This window comes from Rhopilema esculentum, chromosome 9 (assembly GCF_057945365.1).
Source record: "Rhopilema esculentum isolate cy_ngs chromosome 9, ASM5794536v1, whole genome shotgun sequence".
Classification (NCBI taxonomy): Eukaryota; Metazoa; Cnidaria; class Scyphozoa; order Rhizostomeae; family Rhizostomatidae; genus Rhopilema; species Rhopilema esculentum.
This window is the reverse complement of record NC_142823.1, coordinates 5,983,562-6,006,682: the sequence shown is the minus strand read 5'-3', so window position 1 is coordinate 6,006,682 and position 23,121 is coordinate 5,983,562. Positions and strand designations below refer to the sequence as shown.

The window sequence follows — 23,121 nt, the reverse complement described above, 5'->3', positions numbered from 1 at the left end:
AACGGATGCTTTGGTGGAAGGCAACTTGGTGACTACTTAGATGCAAAAATGGGCAACGATCTTGATCTACACGGCCTTAAAATCGGAACATCTGGGACTTACTGTTCTTGCTTTTACTGCTCTGAAATATGCGTGGGCGGAGAAAGAGGCACGCGAATGAAGTCCAGTAGGTTAAGAAAGCTTCAAGGTACCATTAATCCCTATTTTCTGGGGTGTTTTCGTTATACATTTTCATAGTAAGCCAACTACTGACAAATCTATTTATCCAGATTTTGACTTGGAAGGTCTTCATATGTAGTGCTTCCTTCAAAAACTGTTACTTCACATTCCTTTAAAAGAAGAAATACACAAAAACCCATTTACCAAGGTTCAACAATAAATACTGATATGAGACAACTACAGAACATAAATATAAAAATGACTTGCTAAGTTGGTACTTTGAAGGATACGCTGAGGTGGTACTTCGGCTTTTCACTTTCGAGGGTGAGTCTTCTTTTGAACACATCAAGATTAACACCTGCTGCAGATCTCTGGAGTAGAAGCAGATAAAAAACATCACATGAAGGAACAGTCCATTTGAAAGATAAAAGCCAGCCTCATTAAAATTTCAGTACACGGGACACTCATTGCCTGCTCAAAATCTGAACTCTGAGCAGAATTGGAAAAACTTAAAGCAATTTTTCGGGACTGCAGCTATCGGCTGCTCAAAAATTTGGTCGACAAAAGTGCCCAGTTTATTTTACACATCCATGGATCGATAACATTTCCTTACGATTGCAAAGTCAGATTAAACAGGCCAGCACAAAATGTTTCTTTGCTGTCAATTTTCGTATTGTTTACAGTGCTAGGAGAGTCCTTCCATCTATTCAAAAAGGTTGCGTTGCTATAAAAAAGTGTTCCGTTGCTTATGAATTTACGCGCTAGCGTGATTCTGGCTACATAGGACGCACAACCCAAAGATTGGGGGATAGGATAAAACAACATGTTCCTTCCAACAAAAGAAACATAACAGTCTCTCAAAGACAACAGCATCATCGATCTTGTAGGTTTAGAAACACTGTGATTCTGCCATCGGTCAACATCTTTTAGATAACCCATTGTGCAAAAGTCTATAATGACGACATGTTTCAGATAATTGGCCGAGCCCGGTCGTCTTTTCATCTAGCAGTTTTTGGAATCAATCTAACGAAAAAGCCAGTGGTAATTTTCCTATAGGCACGCGGCACTGATAGCGTTTTTCTGATTGGCCTATTTCGATCCACAAGTGGGTAAATATTTTTCGACCTGATGAAGAGTTATGCTCGAAACGCCGTACCAAATATTCATTTCTTGTACAAAGTCGTTATTTTATTGCATCAATATTTGTTCAAATATCTTTCACCTTGTTCTTTCGGACCCTTATTCTTTCTGACGTTTAATGCTCTGAGAAGTGTCAGACGAAAATGCTTTTGGTATGTTGCTTTTTTCAAAGCCATTTTAAAATTTTGTACCGCCAAAAATTTTTCACGTATAAGAATTTTTGTTACTTTCGAACGAGAAGGACCAAATAAATTCATTGAATTATATGCTGTTATCCGTGTTAAAGGGCATGCCTGTCGCTTCTAACCTAAATGACAGGCACGGGTCTAGCGGGGATGTAGGGGTGCGACATCCCCCCTCCCCCAATATTTATGTTTCCTTCGGTAAGTTTTGCTTCAATTCGTTAAAAATAATTTTTTGGTAGCCAGTGGTAACAAAATAACGCCAAGATTCTACATTATTCATCTTCTTGTCTTCTTAACCTTAAAGTTAAAAACTGAATTTTGAAAATGGGCGTTTCCATCATTTACCAGTGAGCTGAAGGGTGTGGCACCAGAATCCAAACAGTATCTAAAATCATTGCTGCTTAAATCCGTCCCTGCTGAATTGGTGTTATGTTAAATGGAAGTTTTACATGTTTCCCTACCTAAATGTTAGAAAGAGATGATAAAATTAACATTAATTATAATAATTTGGCTTTACCATTGTTGGTAGTTGGATCTCGACGCATAGCTCGGCTGGTCTGGTACTGATCACGGCATCGCTAGCAAAAGAATTATGCTTTGTCATGGAAAGAGCTCAAGAAAGTTCTGAATACAAGTTAACAAATTCAGATAATATATTAGATATACACTGGGGCGCCGTCCAAAATGTAAGGAATGGGGGCTGTGTTGTCGGGAACGTCTAGAAGCCAGACCTAAGACAACACTCAGTATGGCCACAACCAGTACACATACATTTGTGTTGAAGCTTCTCTTTCTGACATCATTCAAACTATTCACTGACTCTAAAAGGTTAATAGAATAATTGCTCGTTCTTGGAAAATCAATAGCAAGATAGAAAAGGTTAATTCGCATTGCTGAGTAAGAAATTCGCCCAACCAAACATACACTGACTTGTTAAAGGGGGCTGAGCCTCAAAAACTACTCTGAATTTTAACAAGGGGACTGAGCCCCCCCCCCTTCCCCAAGCACGTCTTCCACGACACCATAGGGAATTTTCGTTGGCAAACATGCAAACAAGGGGTTCATTTGCTTCTTAAGTAGCACAAAATCGCCAATATTCAGACACCTCCCTACCGTTCACATCTTAGTATCTAAATTGGACGAGCTCCTTTTACAGAAGGACATGAAAAGATCATCACTAAAACATCTGAATAGCAGAAATGTGATAATGGCCGGGGCTAATATTGATCTGTCCTTAATAAATTGTTTGGACAAGCAGGTGTCAAATTTTAGTCTTGACAAAACAATATTTTAAAAAGCCCTTTTCGGGAATTTCATTGCGATATATGGATTCAACGTGCTGCTCAACCAATTTCTAACGTGACGAATCATATGGTTAAACCAACGCCTCTTCAAGCCCCGGGCTCTTCAAATAAGAGGGCGTTTATTACATTAAGCAAAAAAGAGAGCCGTTGACTAAAGGGCGATAAGAAGGGCCAGGGCATTCAATAGAAGAAAATTCGTACCCGAAGGACAAGTTGCTTTCATTAACTGACGTAGCAAAAAAGTGCCCATGAGAGCAGAATAGAGAAAGCTGAACCATTTCAGAATCTGGGGTAGCTTGAAACTTCAAAAGGGACCTTTCACTTAAGAAAACAACTTTTTTGGGCTTTTTGCTTTGGACCAATTCAACAAACCTCCAAGGTTAAAACGAATCTTTCACAGATTCAGTTGTACAACATAAATCATGTGATGAAGAAATAAACTAAACAAAGAAATAAACAAAGTTGTAAAGAAGAAAGAGGTGCATTATTAACATAATGACAAAAAATGTAAAATTACCCAGACAAAGTGAAATTTTGCATATCAAAATGGCCTCTGTGCAAAATTTTGTACTCTGGGGTTGTTTTACCAGCTGAATCATCGCTTTTTTCACTTAAAATATCACTCTTTGCATTATTTTCAACCAAATATTCTTTGCATCCATTTTCTGACATGTCTGGAACTTTTCCCTCGGGAAACTTGACGAATTTTGAGATGTGGTCGTCCAGTTTTTTATCAGGATTCTGCAAAAAAGCAACCGACACTTATCTATTGGGCAGTTTTAAGCAGTGTTAAAGTGTATCAAACAATATTTGGTAAGATTGAGACTTTGGGAACCCCAGCTTGATAACAAAATTTATAGTGAGTACCACGACAAAAAGACATAATCTGAATCCATTCGACAACTCCATGTTACGTCGTGACAATAAAAAATCCATTATTTGATTAATAGTAGCCGGATTAAGCGTTATTGAGCAGAATTTCGTAGAATAGAGCATCATTCAGCAGTATTCAACAGTAATGAGAAAGAGTTGACAGTATTTAGTAAATAAGAACAGCATCAAACAGTATTTAGCAGTACTTTTGGCAAGACGTAACCAGATTTAGAGTTATTTAGAAGAATTTAGCAGTATGTAGCAGTATTTGTGGAGCAGCATTGATCAGTATTAAAACCAAGCAGTATTTAGCAGTACTTGGCAGTATTGAGCAGCTCTTGTGAAGCAGCATTGGGCAGTATTTAGACTTAGCAGTACTTAGCAGTATTTAGCAGTATTGGGCAGTATCAAGCACTACTGAGCAGCATTGAGCAGAATAGAGCAGTATGTAGCAGTACTTGTGGAGCAGCATTGATCAGTATTAAAACCTAGCAGTATTTAGCAGTTTTGGGCAGTATAAAGCACTACTGAGCAGCATTGAGCAGAATAGAGCTGTATCTAGCAGTACTTGTTAAGCAGTGATGAGCAATAATAAACAGTACTTAGCAAGCATTGAACCGTTTAATTGTAACTTCTTTTGAGATTTAATTATTTTGTCATATACACAATGATTCTTTATCATAGACTTTTCTTTTTAACTTGCTTTAGAACTTCTCACATCGCTAAGTATAGACATAAGAAAGTTAGGTTGATTGAATTTCTACAACTACAATTGGTGATTTTTTTCGTCGTTAGTCTCCATAAAATATTTTACTGAATCACCATCATAAGATCCGATGGACATCTGGCAACGCAAGGAAGTTCAGTGTCTCTTTCCTTCCTTCTAATTTCTGACACTATTGATCATCCTTTCTCAATCAAACAAATTTTAAATCCTTACTAAAAAACAATAAACACATTGCTCGAGTGCATCAATTGAATTTTTTTATTATTCAGTAACTTTTCTCGTGGTTTTCAGTATTGCAGCTGCAAATTTTCCAGCATTTTGCATTTAAAGCTTGAAAATCAGCCAAATTTGATAAGCAAAATCAATCAATTCTATCAGTCCATTAATATAGCCACAAAATTTCTTTAGCTATCCTGAAATTTGGAACGTGTAGGGAAATAAGTATTTTAGAGGCGATGTTTCCAAAACAAATAAGCCTGCTTCTGGACACAGGTGAAATTAGAAGCAGGAGATAGTTTTCCTAGACGAAGCGAAGATAAAATCATTTCATGATAACGAAACTTTTCCAAAAGAAAAAATAATTCAGAGAGAATAAACATGAATTGCTAAGTTTAAAGACAATAAAACGCTACATAGTGACAAACAACATGTTTCAACTGCTATATAGCAGGTGGGGGTTTCAATTGTCTAAAGGTTTTGTACAAAACCTCAGCCACGTGAAAATGTCTTCGGAAAAATATATTCTACCGTTGTTTAAGCTAACGCAATTTCCACTACCTATTCCTATAAAGAAACTTTCTGGCACAATCAAAGCATTGTCTTTGGATGTTAAAAAGTACCTGTTTTGAACACTTGTTCCGTTTCGTGAATACACAAATTACAGTAAACAAAACAGCCAGGATACAAACGCAGAATCAAAACATTTCCAGTAATACTTACATTTGGGTCACTGTTTCGCAATAACGTCTTCTCTATCTTTCCTTTATATTTAAGTTTCGGGTATTTGACATCTGAGAAGAACAAAAAATAATTTGAAATAAATAAGAGAACCAAAACTTGCCGAGATCCAAATAAAAAAGACAAAGGAACAGAGCAGCAACTGGGAGAACATATTATTTAAAGATAAGAGCTTGAAAGAATTGATGAACTGCAAAATACTACCGCATAGACAAAAACTCCTAAATATCGTAGAAAAAATTACCCCACTGTCTAACCTTAGATTAGCCGTATACACAATGAACATATCCAGGCAGTCGTGAGAGAAAATGGTTAGACACGTTTGAAGACCCTTATTAACTGAGGAGGGGGGTTGATAAGTGGGGTGGGGGTGGGGCGGATTTTGATAATTAAAACTTTATCTGGTATAAGAGACTTTTCGGGAGGATGATGTAAGCGTGAAGGAATGCACCCGCGGTTTTATTGACAAGGGCAAGCAAATGAATGTTTTTGTAATGTATTTAGAGAATTGCTTTCTTGGAAATTTCCTTAAGGAACTTGTCGTGATTTTTTATATTTTCCTCCCCATATAATGCCCCCCCCCCCTTGTTCTAGCGCAAGTGAAATTTGATAACAGGCTCCCAACATAAATCTACATCCAATTATTTTCTTTTATGGAAAATCACATAATGTTTCATTTACTCAAAGTGAAGTGGAAAAATGAAAAAAGCTAAAAAATGTAAAAAGCTAAAAGAGAAGCTATCCGTGTGGTGATTTCAAGATTACTTTCTTGGCCCATGTGACCACGCCCTTTTTGTCTCATTTTAGTGCTTTACTCAAGGTGTATTCACCCTTGAAAAACGTAAAAAAAGTTTGACCTACCACTACCATATTCATTATAAGGAACTTTTGGAAAACTTTTGTCTACAATGACCTGACAGAACTGGATGGAGGGGGGAGGGGGTGGTTCACCACCAATACAAGGCCTTGGCGCCGCCGTTTGATGGTATGCTAATGCCAAAAGATACTTACAAACTTGACAGTTTCCGAGAAGGGGCGACTCACTTTGGACTTGGCCTTCTAACCAGCTTTTAGTCCTTAAACATGAGTACACGTTGCTAAACTCTCTGCAGACATTTTGAACGCTTTTCATGTCTTCAACAGTGAAGCATAAATGATCATATCTCTAACCCCTATGTTTTAAAGATTACGTCATGTTGTTGGACATGAAGAGAATCTTTGTCCATAAGCCAAGTCGGTACTTGATCTACGTTTTTACTTACTGTTGCGATCCAGCTGGAAGCCAAATTTATTTTCTGTTGCATCCATTGCTATGTTGTTTACAAGGCTCATCACCTCTTTTTGCTACGACAAAAATGAATTTCATTACGCTGTTAAGTATAAGCAAAAATATGTATTTTCTGACATAGATTAGCAATGCAACGCCCATAGGCAAACGTGGGCGGCTTAAGCGGGGAAATTTGTTTTCAAAAATTGTTTTCAAAAATACCTGGCTAAAGAAATCATCAAATACGGCTGGCTATCTGAGATGTAATACATCTTTAAATACTTCAAATATATATTCATATATCAAAGAATTCATTTAATGTTAACTGTAACAGTAAATTATTTTCTGTGAGATCGTATCATTAAGTTTCGACATAGGATTTGGTAAAAACATAAATCTGTGTCCTCGTACCTGCAGGATCAAAACAAACACAGCTGACATACTATAAAATCCTCAATTTCTTTCTTAAAATCGGATCACAATCGTCATAAATCTAGTATTTTATGGGCTTACCAGTTGTAAAAGCAACAGCAGTGACATCGTTTAAATAACCCAATGCGGCTCTTACCGGACCGTTGTTTACGAATAAACCAAAATAACTTTCTTTTTCTTGAATTTTTTGCTACTGTCGTGTCATTAGCGAGAAAAAATACGACTCTTAATAGGGTCTTGCATAACATTCGTTGAGAAAAAACAACAGTTCAAAGACGAACCGCAGCTCCTACTTTCTAAAATCATAAACAACGATCGTGGCTTAAATTATGTATAGGAAATTCACTATAAGACTGAGATTAATGACAAAACAACGGATACCGTAAGGTACTATTTGCAAGGATTTCAATTCAGAATAACAGATGACACTAAAAAAACGGAAACAAACAAAGAAGATGAAACTTTTAATGCTTTATAGCTATCCACTGGACCAATAAATAATCAAGGAAGAAAGAAAGAAAGAAAGAAAGAAAGAGAGAAAGAAAGAAAGAAAGAAAGAAAGAAAGAAAGAAAAGAACGAGGGATGGACGAAAGTGAGAAAGAAAGGGAGGAAGGTAGGAAGGAGGTGCCGAATAAATAAGGGAAGGCAGGAAGTTAGAAAGAAAGGGAGGAAGATATGAAGGAGATGGGAACGAAAGAAGAAGGGAAGATAGGGAGTTAGGAGGGGTAAAGTGTGGATGAGGGAAGGAAGGAAATAAAAGAGGAAGGAAGGAAGGAAGGAAGTAAAGGAAGAAAGGAAGGAAGGAAGGAAGGAAGTAAAGGAAGGAAGGAAGGAAGGAAGGAAGTAAGAGAGGAAGGAAGAAAGGACGGAAGGAAGGAGGTAAGAGAGAAAGGAAGGAAGGAAGGAAGGAAGGAGGTAAGAGAGGAAGGAAGAAAGGACGGAAGGAAGGAGGTAAGAGAGAAAGGAAGGAAGGAAGGAAGGAAGGAAGGAAGAAAGGAAGGAAGAAAGGAAGGAAAGAAGGAGGTTGGAACGAAAGAAGAAGGTAAGGAAGGAAGGAAGGGTGTGAGGAAAAAAGAGAGGTAGGAAAGAAGGAAGGAAGGAAGGAAGGAAGGAAGGAAGGAAGGAAGGAAGGAAGGAAGGAAGGAAGGAAGGAAGGAAGGAAGGAAGGAAGGAAGGAAGGAAGGAAGGAAGGAAGGAAGGAAGGAAGGAAGGAAGGAAGGAAGGAAGGAAGGAAGGAAGGAAGGAAAGAAGGAAGGAAGGAAAGAAGGATGGAAGGAAAGAAGGATGGAGAAAAGAAGGATGGAAGGAAAGAAGGGAAGAAGGAAAGAAGGAAAGAAGGAAGGTAGGAAAGAAGGAAAAAGGGAAAGAAAAAAGGAAGGAAGGAAAGAGGAGAACTGACAAATGTATAGTAAATGTGACAGTATGATGGACAAAAGAAGCATTAAATAATTTTCCAGCATTTGAAAATTCTGTAAAAATGGCTTCAAGCAACTCGTCTAATATCATTTCGCTAATGAAAGATAAAGTCTATGAAACCTGTCCAGTTATTGATGAAAAAGACAGCCAATACTCTCCATAGAAACAGAAGCATCCACACAGAGAGTACCCTCCACAGAGACAGTTCCTTGCTAGGCCAACTTTTGCCGCATGCTTGCAAACAGCAGTCAATGTAGCTAAGGTGATTCGTTAGTTCTAAGGGTGAAATGACAAATCATAAGAGAGTTACCTTCTTTGCCTTTGCGTAAACATCGGGATGAAACATCACATCGCACACCTGGCATTCGTTTCCAGCTGCCATGAAAAAGGCTCGATGAGACTCAAGAATACTTATGTCTCTGAATATATAATGTCATATATCAGTCTGTTATACATGATCGATGCCATGAGCGCAGAGCTGCATACGCTTTGGTGTATAGAACAGAACAGTTCTGAGTTGCTCCTCAAAGCTTCACGCTTAAAGGGCTTGAATGGGTCGCACATTTTATATATCTGAAGTGAATAGATATATATAATGTGCGACCACAGGACTGAAAAGGACGAAGGAAGGAAGGAAAGAAGGAAAGAAGGAAAGAAAAGAGGAAGGAAGGAAAGAAAAAAGGAAGGAAAGAAAGAAAAAAGGAAAAGAGGAAAGAAAAAAGGGAAGAAGGAAAGAAAAAAGGAAGGAAAGAAAGAAAAAAGGAAGGGAAGTAGGAAAAAAGGAAAGAAAAAAGGAAGGAAAGAAATAAAAAAGGAAAGAAGGAAAGAAAAAAGGAAAGAAGGAAAGAAAAAAGAAAGAAGGAAAGAAAAAAGGAAGGAAAGAAAGAAAAAAGGAAGGGAAGAAAGAAAAAAGGAAAGAAAAAAGGAAAGAAAAAAGAAAGGAAAGAAATAAAAAAGGAAAGAAGGAAAGAAGAAAGAGGAACTGACAAATGTATGGAAAATAGCATTTCAATATTTTGTGAAAATGGCTTCAAGCACATTGTCAAATATCATTTCGCTAATGAAAGAAAATATCTATGAAAATTTTCCAGCTATTGACGAAAGATAGCCTAGAAGACCAACACGGTGATACCACATTGAGGTTAATATACAAAGTCCACTGAAGAAATATATTGTATATTATACTTTATTAAACGCTCGGATTATCTCTCCACTTAGCATTTCTCTTTGGGTTTTAAAAATCTGTGAAAATGCGAACAGGATTAACACAATCTAAAGAGAATCCAATAACAGTTACCTGACGATTGCATCTAGTATGAAACCGTGAGTTGTAACTTAAGATCTATACTGTTTTACACACCAAGCTTATATACAATCATAAAAGGGTATAAATTTACTAATCATTCGTACAGATATATGGAGTTAGATCAGAGTAACGGTTAGAATGGTCGCTATATTGGATTACTCTAATGCCAGTCAGGCATCTTCCCTGGCAAATGTAGGGGTGACATCACTTCAGCCCCTTAACGAGGCTTCGTGTTCCAAATTTTGATAATATCAAATTATAAACAATGATTTTAGAGGGTTTTATCATCATAAATTACGGATTGCGCGGTCCCGAGCAGCCGTGGCCCTCTTCACAAACTCTTTGCAACTGTTTCTGTCCTGCGCTTTTCGTTGTAATTCCACTATTTTGAGGCCACAGATTTTTTTTAATGTGATCACTTAGTCGAGTCTTCAGTCGTCCTCGACCTCTCCTTCCTAATACCACGCCTAGGAGCAAGGTCTTTTCAAGGCCTTCGTGGCGTAGAACATGTCCAACGGTGTTATAAATAACACGAAAACAACCTCAAAATTATTTTTTACATAATCAATATTTCTAAACATGATTTATTTCACTAACTAGCAGAATTTGGATAACAGTGATAATATTTAAAAGTTACACAGACCGTATGTTTCGTCAATTTGAAGCCAGTTTTCGAAATGAAGTATCCAACTAAGGAATTGTTCAAGAAAGCCTCTGGTACCGTAAAATTTGAAAAATAGCACGGTAGAGCGGAAACATATCATAATAAAGTATTTTTCGTCCGACACTAGACAGAATAAAAAATTCTGATAATGTCCAAAGGTGAGCAGAAAATTTATATCCAAATGTAGATCGAAAGTAATGTATTTTGTTTAAACAAATCGCAGCTGCCAATCTCTCACCTAGTTGAGTCTAAGAGACAATATGAACTCTTTCCATCTACACTGGCGGCTGCGGTTGGTAAAAAACAAAGAACCAACCGAACGCACTAAGGCCGGTTTCCACTTGATCCGCTCGGTCGCGCGACTGAGCGAATGCATAATTGAGCGTGCACAAATTGAACTTCCTCATTCGCTGCGAATGCGCGACCATTCACCGAGTAGTTCAACTCAGCTGAACTACTGAGCGACTAGTCGCGTTTGCCGATTCGCTGATTTATTTTTTCGTTGTCGCTAAGTCGCACGACCAAAGCGAATCAAGTGGAAAAAGGCCTTTACACTTTTTCTAACGTTACTTGTGTTCTATGCACGATATATTTCAGCTCTTCCATGCTATTTTCAAAATGAAGTAGCTACAACTGCATTAATGTTTGGCTCCGCAGTTATCTAGCGTCAAGTAATGGTGAAAACAAGAACCAAATTGTTTGAAAACCCTCTCTTAAGAAGAAAACGATCCAACTTTGAAATGTTGAAAGTGTTTGAAATTCTGAGACATTATGGGCGTGTTCCTTTTCAAAAAGAAGAAAATTGAAAGATGGCACCGGATAGCGGAAACATAACATTATGTAAGAACGTTCCGTCCAACACTTTATGAAGTATAGACGGCGAATATGCCAAACGGTAAACAGATATTTATATCAAAACAATTTCCTTAAAAGTCATTATCCATTCATTTCAATACACCTTTAGTCACTTTCCACCAAAATACATAAACATGCTATGTCTTCGCTTTTCCGTGCTATCTTCAAAATGTAAGGCTTTTATGGTTATTGCCGATGGAAATAAAAGGAAGGTTGGATCTGAGAATGAGTCAACCAGGCTGCATTGATCAAATTCCTTTCCGTTTTATTCTGCGAAAACCTTATTCAACGTCACCACTAAATAACATGCTATAGTTGAAGTTGCAGAATTTCAATTATGAATACACAGTTAGAAATCCATTGAGTGACTCAGATCTAACTTATTTCAGGCTCTGCAGCGTGGGTAGAAATGAACCTCATGATCCTAATAACTGCCACTCTAGCAATTGCTAACGAATATGCTAACAGCCCACGTTCTGACAATGAATGAATATATTTGCAATTAAAACACAAAGAAACAGTTAGGAGACATAAGAGAAACATCAGGCGGTCTTGGGTCTTGTTTGGCTGCCGAAAAATTTCAGAAGATACCCTATGGTTTTGTGAATACCGAAGAAAATAACAAACAACGAACAACTAACAGATAAAGATAATATAAAGACTATGGTTGTAAGTAGCAAAGAGAAGGCAGAAATTGTGAGATAACTAGCATGGAGAATTCATAAAAAGTGCACAATATAAGAGAAATAGAAAAATCTCAAAGAAAACAGATTCTGGACACAAAGAGATACTGGGCCAAACTAAATAAAAAAAGAGGGTAAAAACAGAGTATAAGATCTTTAAAAGACGTAAAATACAAGTTGTAAAATATTACTGAAAAAGTAAATAAATACACATTTTTGTTTTCTATTGTTTTTTACGTTTTTGGTAGACCGATGTTTGAAGATGGCGCAAAAAAGTAGAAACTTAGCATCGTTAACATTCCTTAACATCGGATGATGAATAAAAGTAAGCTGAACATTCATATCTAGGTGGATCGAAATGTGGACTCATGTCACGTTCTCGTTTCGGAACTTTTTCTTGTCTGATGCGCTTCTTGCGTACCGAGCTCTACAACGGCGGGAAAATTCATAAACAGCTCAACATTATACGGAAGGTTGGGACGCAATCCTTTTGAATTATCTTTTGGTGGTACAAAACTTGAAAATGGCTTTGAAAAAAGCAAACATTTAGTAAACTAAAGCTTTTCGTCTGACACTCTTCAGAGTTTAAAACGTCAGAACATAGACCGAAAAGTCTACGCTAGGAAATAGATATTCCCAGTTGTGGATCGAAATAGGCCAAAATTTGGTCCTCAAAAGTGTCCGGTCTATCTAAAACTACCCTGGATCGGTGACAGTTCCCTACGTTTTGAAAGCCATTTTCCTTTTGAATTGTGAGAAAAATGACCTTAGCATTTTAGACGACACGAGGCTTTATAGTAGAAAAACATATGATCACGGCACGCAGGTATGGCCTTCCTAAACACACAACGAAAATATTCCATTCGGGGCTATTCTAAACGATTGTTTTTTCCATTGCCATTTCATTTTAAAGATAAAATTGATCAATATTTTTTCACTTTTCAGAAGTTTCGTTGAGGTTAGTTTCAGTGAATGTTGATAACTGTTGTCCTTCAAAGAAATTCTTGTGCTGCCTTAAAGTGCATCCGTTTCTTTCCGACCAACCCACCTTCTATCTTTAGGTGCAAGGATGGCTACTGGTAAGGGTCCAGGTTGATAACCAGCTCTTTGATAAGCAAGGCAAAGGAATCAAAAGGTATGGTATCGTCGAGGTGAAGGACCAAGACATTGCTCAGTAAGCATAGCTTTTCTGTTTCCAAAAACCTACCTTTAGAAGCTACGTAGAAAAAAATAAAAAATAAAGAAAATATCTGTAGTTTATACTTCCAAATCCCTCGAAAAATAGTTACCCCTCAAAATAAATCACATTAGATTTAACTGCAATAGTTTTGGTGGATTCTCATGGCTTGTGTGTATTCCATTGGCTACATTTAGCATAGGATTGTTGAACTGAACAGGTGTGCAAGTGCGTGTGTCGAACTCGCTGGCCTAAGCTCACCAGGGTACTAGCTAATTGAAGGTTAACAGCAGGCAAACTACAAATAATTCATTTACATCCTTATAAAGTAGTTGTTATTGAAAAACAGACATAAGGGACGTGCAACAGAAAGAGCCTCAAAGGTGGACAACTTCGACAGAAAGAGTAGGTACTGGAACCTTTCACACAACAGTATACTGTTTGAAATATTGTTCATTGCTAGAAGAAACCAGCTCAGTTTCAGATTTCTAGTCTACTTTCAATAAAGTTCTAAAAATTGATAGATCAGGCACGAAATCGTCACCCACAGACTTTAGTTTTTATCGCCGTAAAACACACTTAGACCGTCCTTAGCGTCAACCATTGAATCAATGGACTTGCTGCAAAAAGAAGAGCCGACCACAACTTTAGCTGTCGAGTCCGTCCGTGTAGGCGGAGCGGAGCACATTTGAGTGGGCTCAAAGCCTACTGTGCCTTAGCATCTGTACACAACAAACAGCGATAAATAGCATACCTTTGTCAACATCATCTCGAGGCGGATTCAATATGTGTGGAACTGTCCAGTCCTGTCCACCGACCAATCTGTTGATAAACAGAAATCATGATCAGATCAAATCACAATACACCATATATAAAATTTGCAAAAAGTCAATGACAAAAAAAATTATTTTTTAGCCTGTTAACTAAAGCAATCTATTTCATTGCAGGCCAAGAAATACAAGGGATACGATAAAGCTACAAGTTTCTGTACATTCACGTGGTCAATAACCTCGAAATAGTCGCGGTCTCCGTGAAAGTACTGTCTCTATGGAACGTACTATCTCTGAGGAGAGTACTATCTGTGTCTAAGAGCGGATAGTCTCTCTGTGTCTGCGTGTAACAGGTTCACTCTCCTGTCACATGTCACGCATGCGCCGTTAATTACTAATCACACTGTTAAGATCTTTGAAAGCTCAAGTACGCAGCCAAGACAATATACGTTATCAAGCTAAAGGTACATAGCGAGCCTGTGCAAATGAAATTTCAAAAACAACGCTTCGGATGATCTTTGAAAGAATAAACAGATAGATTCTAGGATGAGGTCATTTTGATGGAGACAAGTGACCTGAAGTGAGTGACCTGATGTTTGAAGTGAGTGACCTGAGCTAAAAGCCAGAGCCTTAAATAGCAAGCAATCATACTCAAAACAGGCAAGTACACGTGACAATTCGGGATACGTAATTCCATGAAAGCTTGCATGAAATTTGAACCAAATCATTTATTTGATGAGGATCAAATCATGTTCTGGTACAAGAAAAACACCTCGAGATCGCTACTTTGAAGTCAGACCATTCAATTAAACCAGGTTAACAAGATGCAAGGCGAATGCTAAAATGTCTCCTCCAAAGCGGTTCTAAAAAGTCAAAATATTCTGGCGCCATTCACAATGTGTTCATGGTCATTGATCTAACGCGAATCTTGATGGCTACAGAAAAACTGAAATTACCGTTTTCTTTGTTAACTAAGGAGAGATCAAAAGCGCTAAAACTTAACAAATCTAAGGGCACTGGCAGTTAAAATTACGAAGGTTTTGCAAATAGGCGTCTTTACAGTTCAAACAATTAGACTGTGTTTTCACATCTGAATAAACAGCCAACATAGGATACCGTACTTTATCGAAGGTTTCTGGGACGTTTTTCATTAGCATAAAAAGATGGCAAATATTTCATACAGTAAGGATGGCCAAGAAACAGCTCTGGATAATATCATTGAATTCTAGTCTGACGCCATATTGGCAAATAATCGCAAATGTTTCTAGATGTTCCTTTAAAAACTACCGCTAAAGAAGCATTAGTAGGGAAATTTGATTTAGCAAATTAAAGCAGGTGCTATACGCGGAACAAAATATGTGGGCAGCGGCCGTAGAGTTGTAAACGAGGCTCTGTGAACTCACTGGACACGAGGTTATGTGAACGATAAGACATTACAAAGATATTAAGGAGCTGCTGCCTTCATCTATCCTTCTTCTTCAAAACAAACAGAATTGCAATACTAGAGTCTTACTAGAGTCTTACTAGAGTCGAATTGCTTCGTTTACAAAAACATGCTTCGCTTACTTTTGTTTTTCACTGACTAGTGAAGATGTAATTTGTTAAAAATTGAACTTCGGGGCTGGGGCTTGTTGAAAATCTTCATTTCCAGTGTGGAGGTTAATTCAAAAAGGGGCTTATATATGATGGGAGGGGTGATTTGAAGATTGTTGGTACTAATGCTGAAAATTGTAAACTCGGGAAGCAAATCACAAAAGAAATGTTTAACTCACTGCTCTCCTCGACGCTGTTCCGCTTTCTTCACTTTTGCATTTTCTACCTTCTCATTAGTGCAAACATTGATAAAAATCTTCTTATTTTTCTTAGGATCTATTGCTTTGATCACGTGACCAGCCTGAAAACAAAGAAGAAAAAATTACAAGCAAGTTTCATTAGGGATCTGATCGTTGGAGCATAAGCGACATGCCGTGCAAAAAGGGATCCTTCCAAATCGGTATAAGGAAAAAAAGTTAGCTGGTAACAAACACCTTAGGGTTCTCTAACTCGTGTAACTTAGTCCGGGTCATGTTTAAACCCTGCCATAGGAAATTTTTGCTTCCGGTATAATCAATAAAATTATGCAACCAACTTTCTAAAAATGGGTTGCCCTATGTGGGTTGCTCACGAATTAATATGCATGTAAAGGGGCAGATTTTGCAACCAGAAGCTAGTTAGCACAGTCCCAGATGAATTAATCGCTTGAGAACTTTCGAAAAGACCGGTTGTTTTAATAGAAACAAAATCCCTTGTATTTTGAGGCAAGCAAATGCAAACTGAAATATACAATTTATAAAATCAATTACATTTTTTCTTTGCAGTTCAATCAGCAAATTAGAGTGTTGCAGTTATTCTATCGAAGATTTACTTGTGACTATGTTTCGTATTATCCCGCTTTCTCACAATCCCCCAAGCATGAAGAAGACAACAATCTTGTAGGACACTATCCAGTAGGACAGGGCCAAGCCTATTACTTCTGTTTTAGAGAATACAAAAATTTACGCCCCCGTGACTTTAATGAATTAGTTGACAAATAATATAATGTCTTGTGATTGCCGTGTTAGGGTGTAATGAATTTATTAGACAGAGGCGCGACCTAAATTACGACAAGATAATTTAAGATTCATGGAGCTGCGGCCTCAACATGCACTTATAGGTTTAGAAAAGAACAGAGGGACATTAACAGCAGCACAAAATGAAAACGTGAGTAAATTCAAACATATCTTATGCCGTTTTAAGTTTGTATCTTAAATTTATTTATCGTTATAAACAGCTTTCCAACGTATTTATAAAGTTACAAAACAATGTACTACATAACGCTTTAACTATTTAGAGCTCTTCGTGAATTAATTGCCCTAGTTATATCAAAATAAATGATTTAAACAGCATTGGACAGAGTCAGCATCCTTTAGGAACATCGTTGTTGAATCCTTTCAGGTTTCCCCTTTCTCGTTTTTGTATTTGCTGTAAATTTTGATTTCACGTTTCGAGACACAAAATATCGTATTGTGCTGATTACTTTTATATTTCATGAGCAAAACAGCACAGGAGATAGTTAGCATTCTTGTGTAACAAGTATAACATTTTCCTTTAATTTTTCTCTTTCTTTTAAACCCAGTCGTTTCTAATTCAGATTACATATTAATGTTTTTCAAACGAACTGGTATGATAAATCTAGAATGAGTGTTTTGTTCTGAATACTATTTAAGTACGTGAGTCAAACGAAATGAAGAAATAACAATGGATCTTAATACCAACTTCATATACTGAATGGTCAAAAATATTACCAAGTGAGACGAAAAGTATAAAATGATCGATTTTTACTAAAAACTATTATATTTTGCGAGACAAACACCATGCAAGACAGTCGACATCCTTGAGTCACAAGTTTTAACCCTTACGAAATTTCCCTTTCTCTGTCAAAAAAGTCTTTCAAATTCAAAATGTGAAACATCACATTAACTGTGAATAAATTTCAATTCTCTTTCTCGGAAGATTTTAAAACTCCAACATCCTATTTAACATAAATCATTCAATAGATATCCCTTCTTTGCTCGGAAAAACTTTGATGAAAGGAACATCAAAGATTAGATCATGATGACTATTACATTTAAGCATTATTTAATGAAACTTCTTGTATATCCCAATTATAAATTAGACATTGATGGGTCTTTTACTTGGAAATACATGGACAAGCCAGCCTAACACAGGCTAATACAGTGAAAAATACTGAGACAGGTGTTTTGGAGAATCACATCTTTTACAGTTCTCTACAGTCAAACCCACCGGCACATCCTTTAAACACTGATAGCATATTATTTCAGAACAGGTAACATTCTATGAAGGGGTTTGTTCATTCAAGGGGACATTTAAAAGATGAATTTTCTTAATACTTTTGATTAAGAATGTGCCAAAAGAAATATCAATTCTGTTCTCTCCAATTTATTCATAAAAAAGCAAAGAAAACCTGTTGACCTAAAAGCATAATATTTGTCTGACATCAAGTATCGGAATACAATTATTGGTCTGCCAACAAGTATTGGCAAAGATTGAGATACTGGAAAAAGGCATTTAAAAAGAAAAGAGCTTTTTCCCACAATTATATTTAAATTTATTAAAATTGAATTTTTTTTCAAAAACCTTGACAAAAATATTCATCATTCATTTCAATGGAAAAGTGACATTTCTCCAGAAATATCACAAAATGAGTAGATTAAATTCCGGAAGCAACTTTGCTTAGCTGTGAAGATGAAAGAAAACTTGACTGTATTGAATACTCACCTCTGGCTTCAGGAAGACAACATCAAAGCCCCTCTCCTTTTCCAGTTGTTGAATCTCCAATTCATATTTCTATTAAAATCAAAGACACAAGATAAAGTAAATGTAAAGCATAGAGCGACTTTTTAGGTGTTGGGTGTTCCAAGAAAAACATAGCGCAAAGTGTTGGGTGTTCCAAGTAATTTTGGCAGTGATTGTCTGAATGGAAATTTGAAGCTTATCAGATACACTATAACACCCTAGGTTCTGAATGGAAATTTTAACTAGCAATGATTCTAAACAAAGAAACAAATGTTAAACACTTAAAAAACCAGCATATTGAGATTTTTCAAAAGAGAGTTTTGTTGAGAAACAACTATGTGCTATATATATAAATATGACCCAAAATTAAATTCTTTGTCTTCTTCATCTGAGCTTAAGCAATATATTAAGATTCCTTCTTCTAAAGATTTCCTGCTTTTACTTAACATTTAGTATAGAAGGTGGTAAATTCAAAGGATTTTAATGGTGTTTTCAACTTGTTCAAAGCAAGGAAAGTAAGGCTAGCAATCATAACTTCAGTATGTTAGTTTCATCTAGGGTATCCACTTAACAAAGTTTACACTAAGATTTTAAATGACAGAGAGAGCTGCTACAAAGAAAGCAAAAACAACCATCCTAATTTCCCAACATCTAGAGGTAGAGGAGATGGAATGAAAGGTAGAATGGAAAAAAGGAAAAATTAAATGGAAAAAGACACAAAAGGATAGAAAATAACTGAAAGGAATGCCAGTCTGAAACCACAAGTCAATCTAGAAGAAAACTAAAAACTTTCAAAAAATTATAAATGAAACTGATAAGAAGAAATTTTACATGAAAATAAGATTGGTTTATTACAGGTAGAGATAAAATTGAAACATACTGCTTTGTTTTCTGGATCTGAGATTTCTTGGCAGTAGTCAAAGAATAACTCTCTAAACTTTTCATCCTTTAGAGCATTCTGGATTTTGTTAATTTCCTGTTGCAAAGATATAAATAATTGACATTAACAGTATTCAGGTTTTAAATTGAAATATGCAACATGAAAAATATCATTAGAGCAAATTCTGTAGGGTGTCGTTTACTGGAAAAATGGTTGTAGACATCTTTCTGTGTAACAAGCAAACAATGGCTTTTCTTTCAGTCTTTGTTAGACGGAAATAGCCCATGTGCAGCATTTTCTATGCCTTGATTATGTTGAGCATTTGATTGCATGCCAAGAATGCTACTTGAGACTTTTGAAATAGATAGAGACAAAAATTTTGAAATAGATAGAAAATACCAAAAGAGGTGTTTCCCTTATTTCCTGAGAGTCTGAAGGGTGTGGTCGAGTTTTGTTCACCCCAGTTTTTTGGGACTGAGAAGGAATGTGTAGAGAAATGACACAATGGTCGAACTGACCACACTTCCTTTGAGCAGAAAAACAAGTTTTACAACTCTTTATATCAAAAATGGTTCAAAAATAGTTCAAAAATGGTTCATAACTTTATGAACTGAGCCAAAATAACAGTATCCGTTAGCAAACTTAAAATATTCTATTGGCCACAGCTCACCTGATTTTTGACAAATATAACTGATTAAGCATATATGGGAGTATTTTATGGTGTTGTTTCATGTTGTGTGGTCAAAATTCAAAAATTTAAAAATAGTTTTTTGTGACATCACACTTGAGAACTCTATAATCTGAAAAATGTCACCATTATAATTTTTCACGCAATCTGGGTTTCCAGTAAATGCAGCTCGATATTGGAATTGCATGTTTTAGTTGTTATTTTTTATCTGCAAGACCGAGTAGGCTGTTTTCTTTGAGGGTGACATTTGTTTCTAATGCTGGAAGGGACCTGCTGTTTTATTTCATCCCCATTCAACAATTTCTTTGACTTTCCTACAAAGAATATACATGTTTTTTTATAAGATTGAAAGGTTTTAAGCTCTACAACATACCTTTTACTACACTATCCTTTTCCGAATGGATTGAAGTTTGGACTACCATTAACAAAAACCACCCCACAGGCAAAAAAATTATTGCAAAAATGCAATGACAGGAGTAATAAAATAAACCAATTAACCCTTTTAAGTTTTTCTGGGTTCTGTGAATGTGAAAAGGGCAAATGAATGACAATTTTAGGGGAGCCATTTTTCCTTCTTGTTTTGTTTAGGAGGGCAATTCACAGCTCGCCTCAGGTTGTGAGGGGAGCGTAGAGGGGAGCATGGAGGGGAGCATGGAGGGGCGCACAGAGGGGAGCACAGAGGGGAGCATGGAGGGGAGCACGGAGGGGAGCGCATCGGGGAGCGTGAGCTACCCCTTGCCTCAAAAGGTCGGGCCTGAAAAAGCACCAGGTGCAGTGTGACCAGATCTCAATTTTGGAATTATGCCAAATTTGTCATAAAATAATGCTAGATTTGCAAAAATTATGCTAAATTTCAAATCAAGACACCCCTGCTTGTAAAAGAGGCTAGAGGATGCTCAGAATATCAAAAGTGACCAAAGTTTCCATATGTCCTTTTTGAACCCAATCTAAAACACAGTGTACTCAAAATTGCCATCTTTTCTACACAAAAAGGCAATTTAGATTAATTGTTTTGACATCCAAATTTCTTAACCCCTTAGCCGTCATAAATTGATTTGGCCGAAGAAGCAAAAGTTGGCAGAATTCTGGCATCATGTTGCAAAAAAATCACAAAAAATGCAAAGGAAAATAAATTTTTTACATCTAGATGATATTCAAATTTGTTTTAGAATGATTTCAAAATCGCAAATAAAGAAACATGAAACAATGTAAAAGATAACAGACAATGTAAGATAAAAGTAAATGAAAGCTTTGTAACCTACAAAGCAAATTTTGATTACACTATCACTCCCCGCAATTGTCAAGAATTTAGCTTTTTTGTTTTACTGAATTAAGCTGGCTGAATTTGGCTGCCAACCATAGAATATTTGGCTGCCAACCGTTCCAAACACCTGGCTAAACCCTGAAAGTGGAAAGTCACACATTCTTGTGTAAAGTGTTTCCATTTGGTGGTGATAGACAACAGATCAATGGAAACAGCGATTTTTTAAAAACTATCAAAATTATGCCAGAGTTATGCTAGATTCCAAATTATGCTAGATTTTATGCTAAATGACGATTTTGGTCAATATTATGCTGAAAGCATTATGTTGTGCTAGATCTGGTCACACTGACCAGGTGTTGATTGCAGATTACTCCCCCTTGGCACCTCCTTGGCACCCCCTCAGTTAAATAACTGTTATGTTAAGCGATCTTGTTGTAACTTCTTTGTGATGCCATTGTTAAATCCTGCAAGGGAATCCTTAACAAAACCCTGGAAAATGACAGAGGTGCATTTGAATTTTGCCACTGCTCTAGAAATCTTCGAAACATAAGCAATTGTTAAGAAATCTTCATTGCAAATTCTTTATTTTGCGTGTGCAATAGCACGCCTCATATTACAAAGGCTGGTATGGAGGCACCGCATTCAGCAAGGGTAACAACTGGCAACTTAATTGCCCACTGGCAATATAATGGCTTTGCAAACATATGCATGGTTTTTTACAATGGCTGCACAAAACCCCTAGAGCAACATCTCAAATAATTAGTTATAGATCTTTGAGATTGTTTGATTTCAGGCACGCAATCTCATATTCTCAAAAGAAATTGTTGTGCAAGAAACAAAGTTTCCAGTCTGTTTGGGGTACAAGACGCATGAAATGTTCTAAAAAAATGTTTATCTTTCATAACTTGTCCAGCAGGCATGCCAAATCCAAAATTTTTTTAAACTAGGTTAATTCCTAACGTGCACTAAGTTGAGCATAAATTAAATGCAGTTGACCCAAAATTTTTCTAAGTGTACCCATTGCATTGTACAATGAATTTTGTGCTACAAAGCAACAAGGTCTACTGGGCATTAAAATAATGGAGAATTTTTAGTATTTTAGCATCTATGACATCGTTTAATATTCTCACAGTACTTTTGATTTTTTTGCCTTGCAACTTTGGTTTTAAACCTTGAAAAAGTGCAAGGAATAATTGCTTTAAGTGAGGAGATATAAGGCAACATTTTTTCACAATACAAAACCAATTTATATTTGGAGTAAAGCTTTCTAAAGAAAATAAATGAATTGGAATCTTAAAAGTACCCAGATACATGTTTACGTTTGTGACAGCAGAAATCATGTTCTGAACCTTTTGTTTGCCTTTTGCTCTACATGACCTAATTAATACATTATCATTTGTAGCTTTACGAGAAAGTCTATTTACAATATGACAACAAAAGCAAAAAACTATCTCGCAGGGTTACATTACGAACACTGGAAGACGAAGACGCCGTCTGCATGCATGTCAAGTCGAGCAGTTATAAAGCGCGTGGGAATGTCTTTTTGCAAACTACGTTCTTCAAAGGCTCAAATTATAACTAATGATATTTGCAAAGGAAACCAGTCAATTGCAATATGTATCTGCATACCTCTGGCGTAATATCTAGCTCTTTATCCATGTGGGACATCGTGTGAAGTTCTTTCAAACCAGACACTGCTGCTGCTCTTTCACGCGTTCGTTGTGTTTACAGGCAACATCAACACCAACATGCACCTGATTGAAATCGAGGCCTGTTGTAAATGTTCTCGACTCAAAATGGTTACAGGACTAATAGACCAGAGGTGAGAGGGGGAGCATTATCACCTGAGCTGGCAATTAACCAGACTAACTTTTTCTGACGCAACTTTTTGCGTAGATTACGAATTCGGATGTTGCTTTGGCGTTTAGGGGGGCGTTTTCTAGATACAGGGGGTCAAAGCCCAACAACACGCGATGTGACCTAATTTGACTGTATTTAATTATTGCACTTTAGGAAATGTTTAATTTTATTAAAAATT

The 23,121-nt window shown here is 36.7% G+C and overlaps 1 protein-coding gene across 2 annotated transcripts in view; it reads right to left on the bottom strand.

The window, feature by feature from the left end:
* The window catches only part of LOC135688869 (uncharacterized), a 50,944-nt gene extending 28,087 nt beyond the window's left edge, over positions 1-22,857 (bottom strand). The window contains exons 1-11 of one of the 2 annotated variants that reach the window (XM_065205915.2): positions 22,713-22,857; positions 19,132-19,227; positions 18,234-18,302; positions 15,689-15,810; positions 13,901-13,968; positions 8,772-8,836; positions 6,608-6,689; positions 5,328-5,398; positions 3,306-3,529; positions 2,002-2,062; positions 450-530 (exon numbers count right to left, since the gene is read on the bottom strand). In XM_065205915.2, coding sequence (XP_065061987.2) covers positions 450-530; positions 2,002-2,062; positions 3,306-3,529; positions 5,328-5,398; positions 6,608-6,689; positions 8,772-8,836; positions 13,901-13,968; positions 15,689-15,810; positions 18,234-18,302; positions 19,132-19,227; positions 22,713-22,751 — 978 coding nt within the window. In that variant the 5' untranslated portion in view covers positions 22,752-22,857. Of the gene's footprint in view, positions 1-449; positions 531-2,001; positions 2,063-3,305; positions 3,530-5,327; positions 5,399-6,607; positions 6,690-8,771; positions 8,837-13,900; positions 13,969-15,688; positions 15,811-18,233; positions 18,303-19,131; positions 19,228-22,712 lie in introns of those variants that run through there. The other variant, XM_065205916.2, reaches the window with a different exon arrangement.
* Positions 22,858-23,121: the final 264 nt, after the last annotated feature.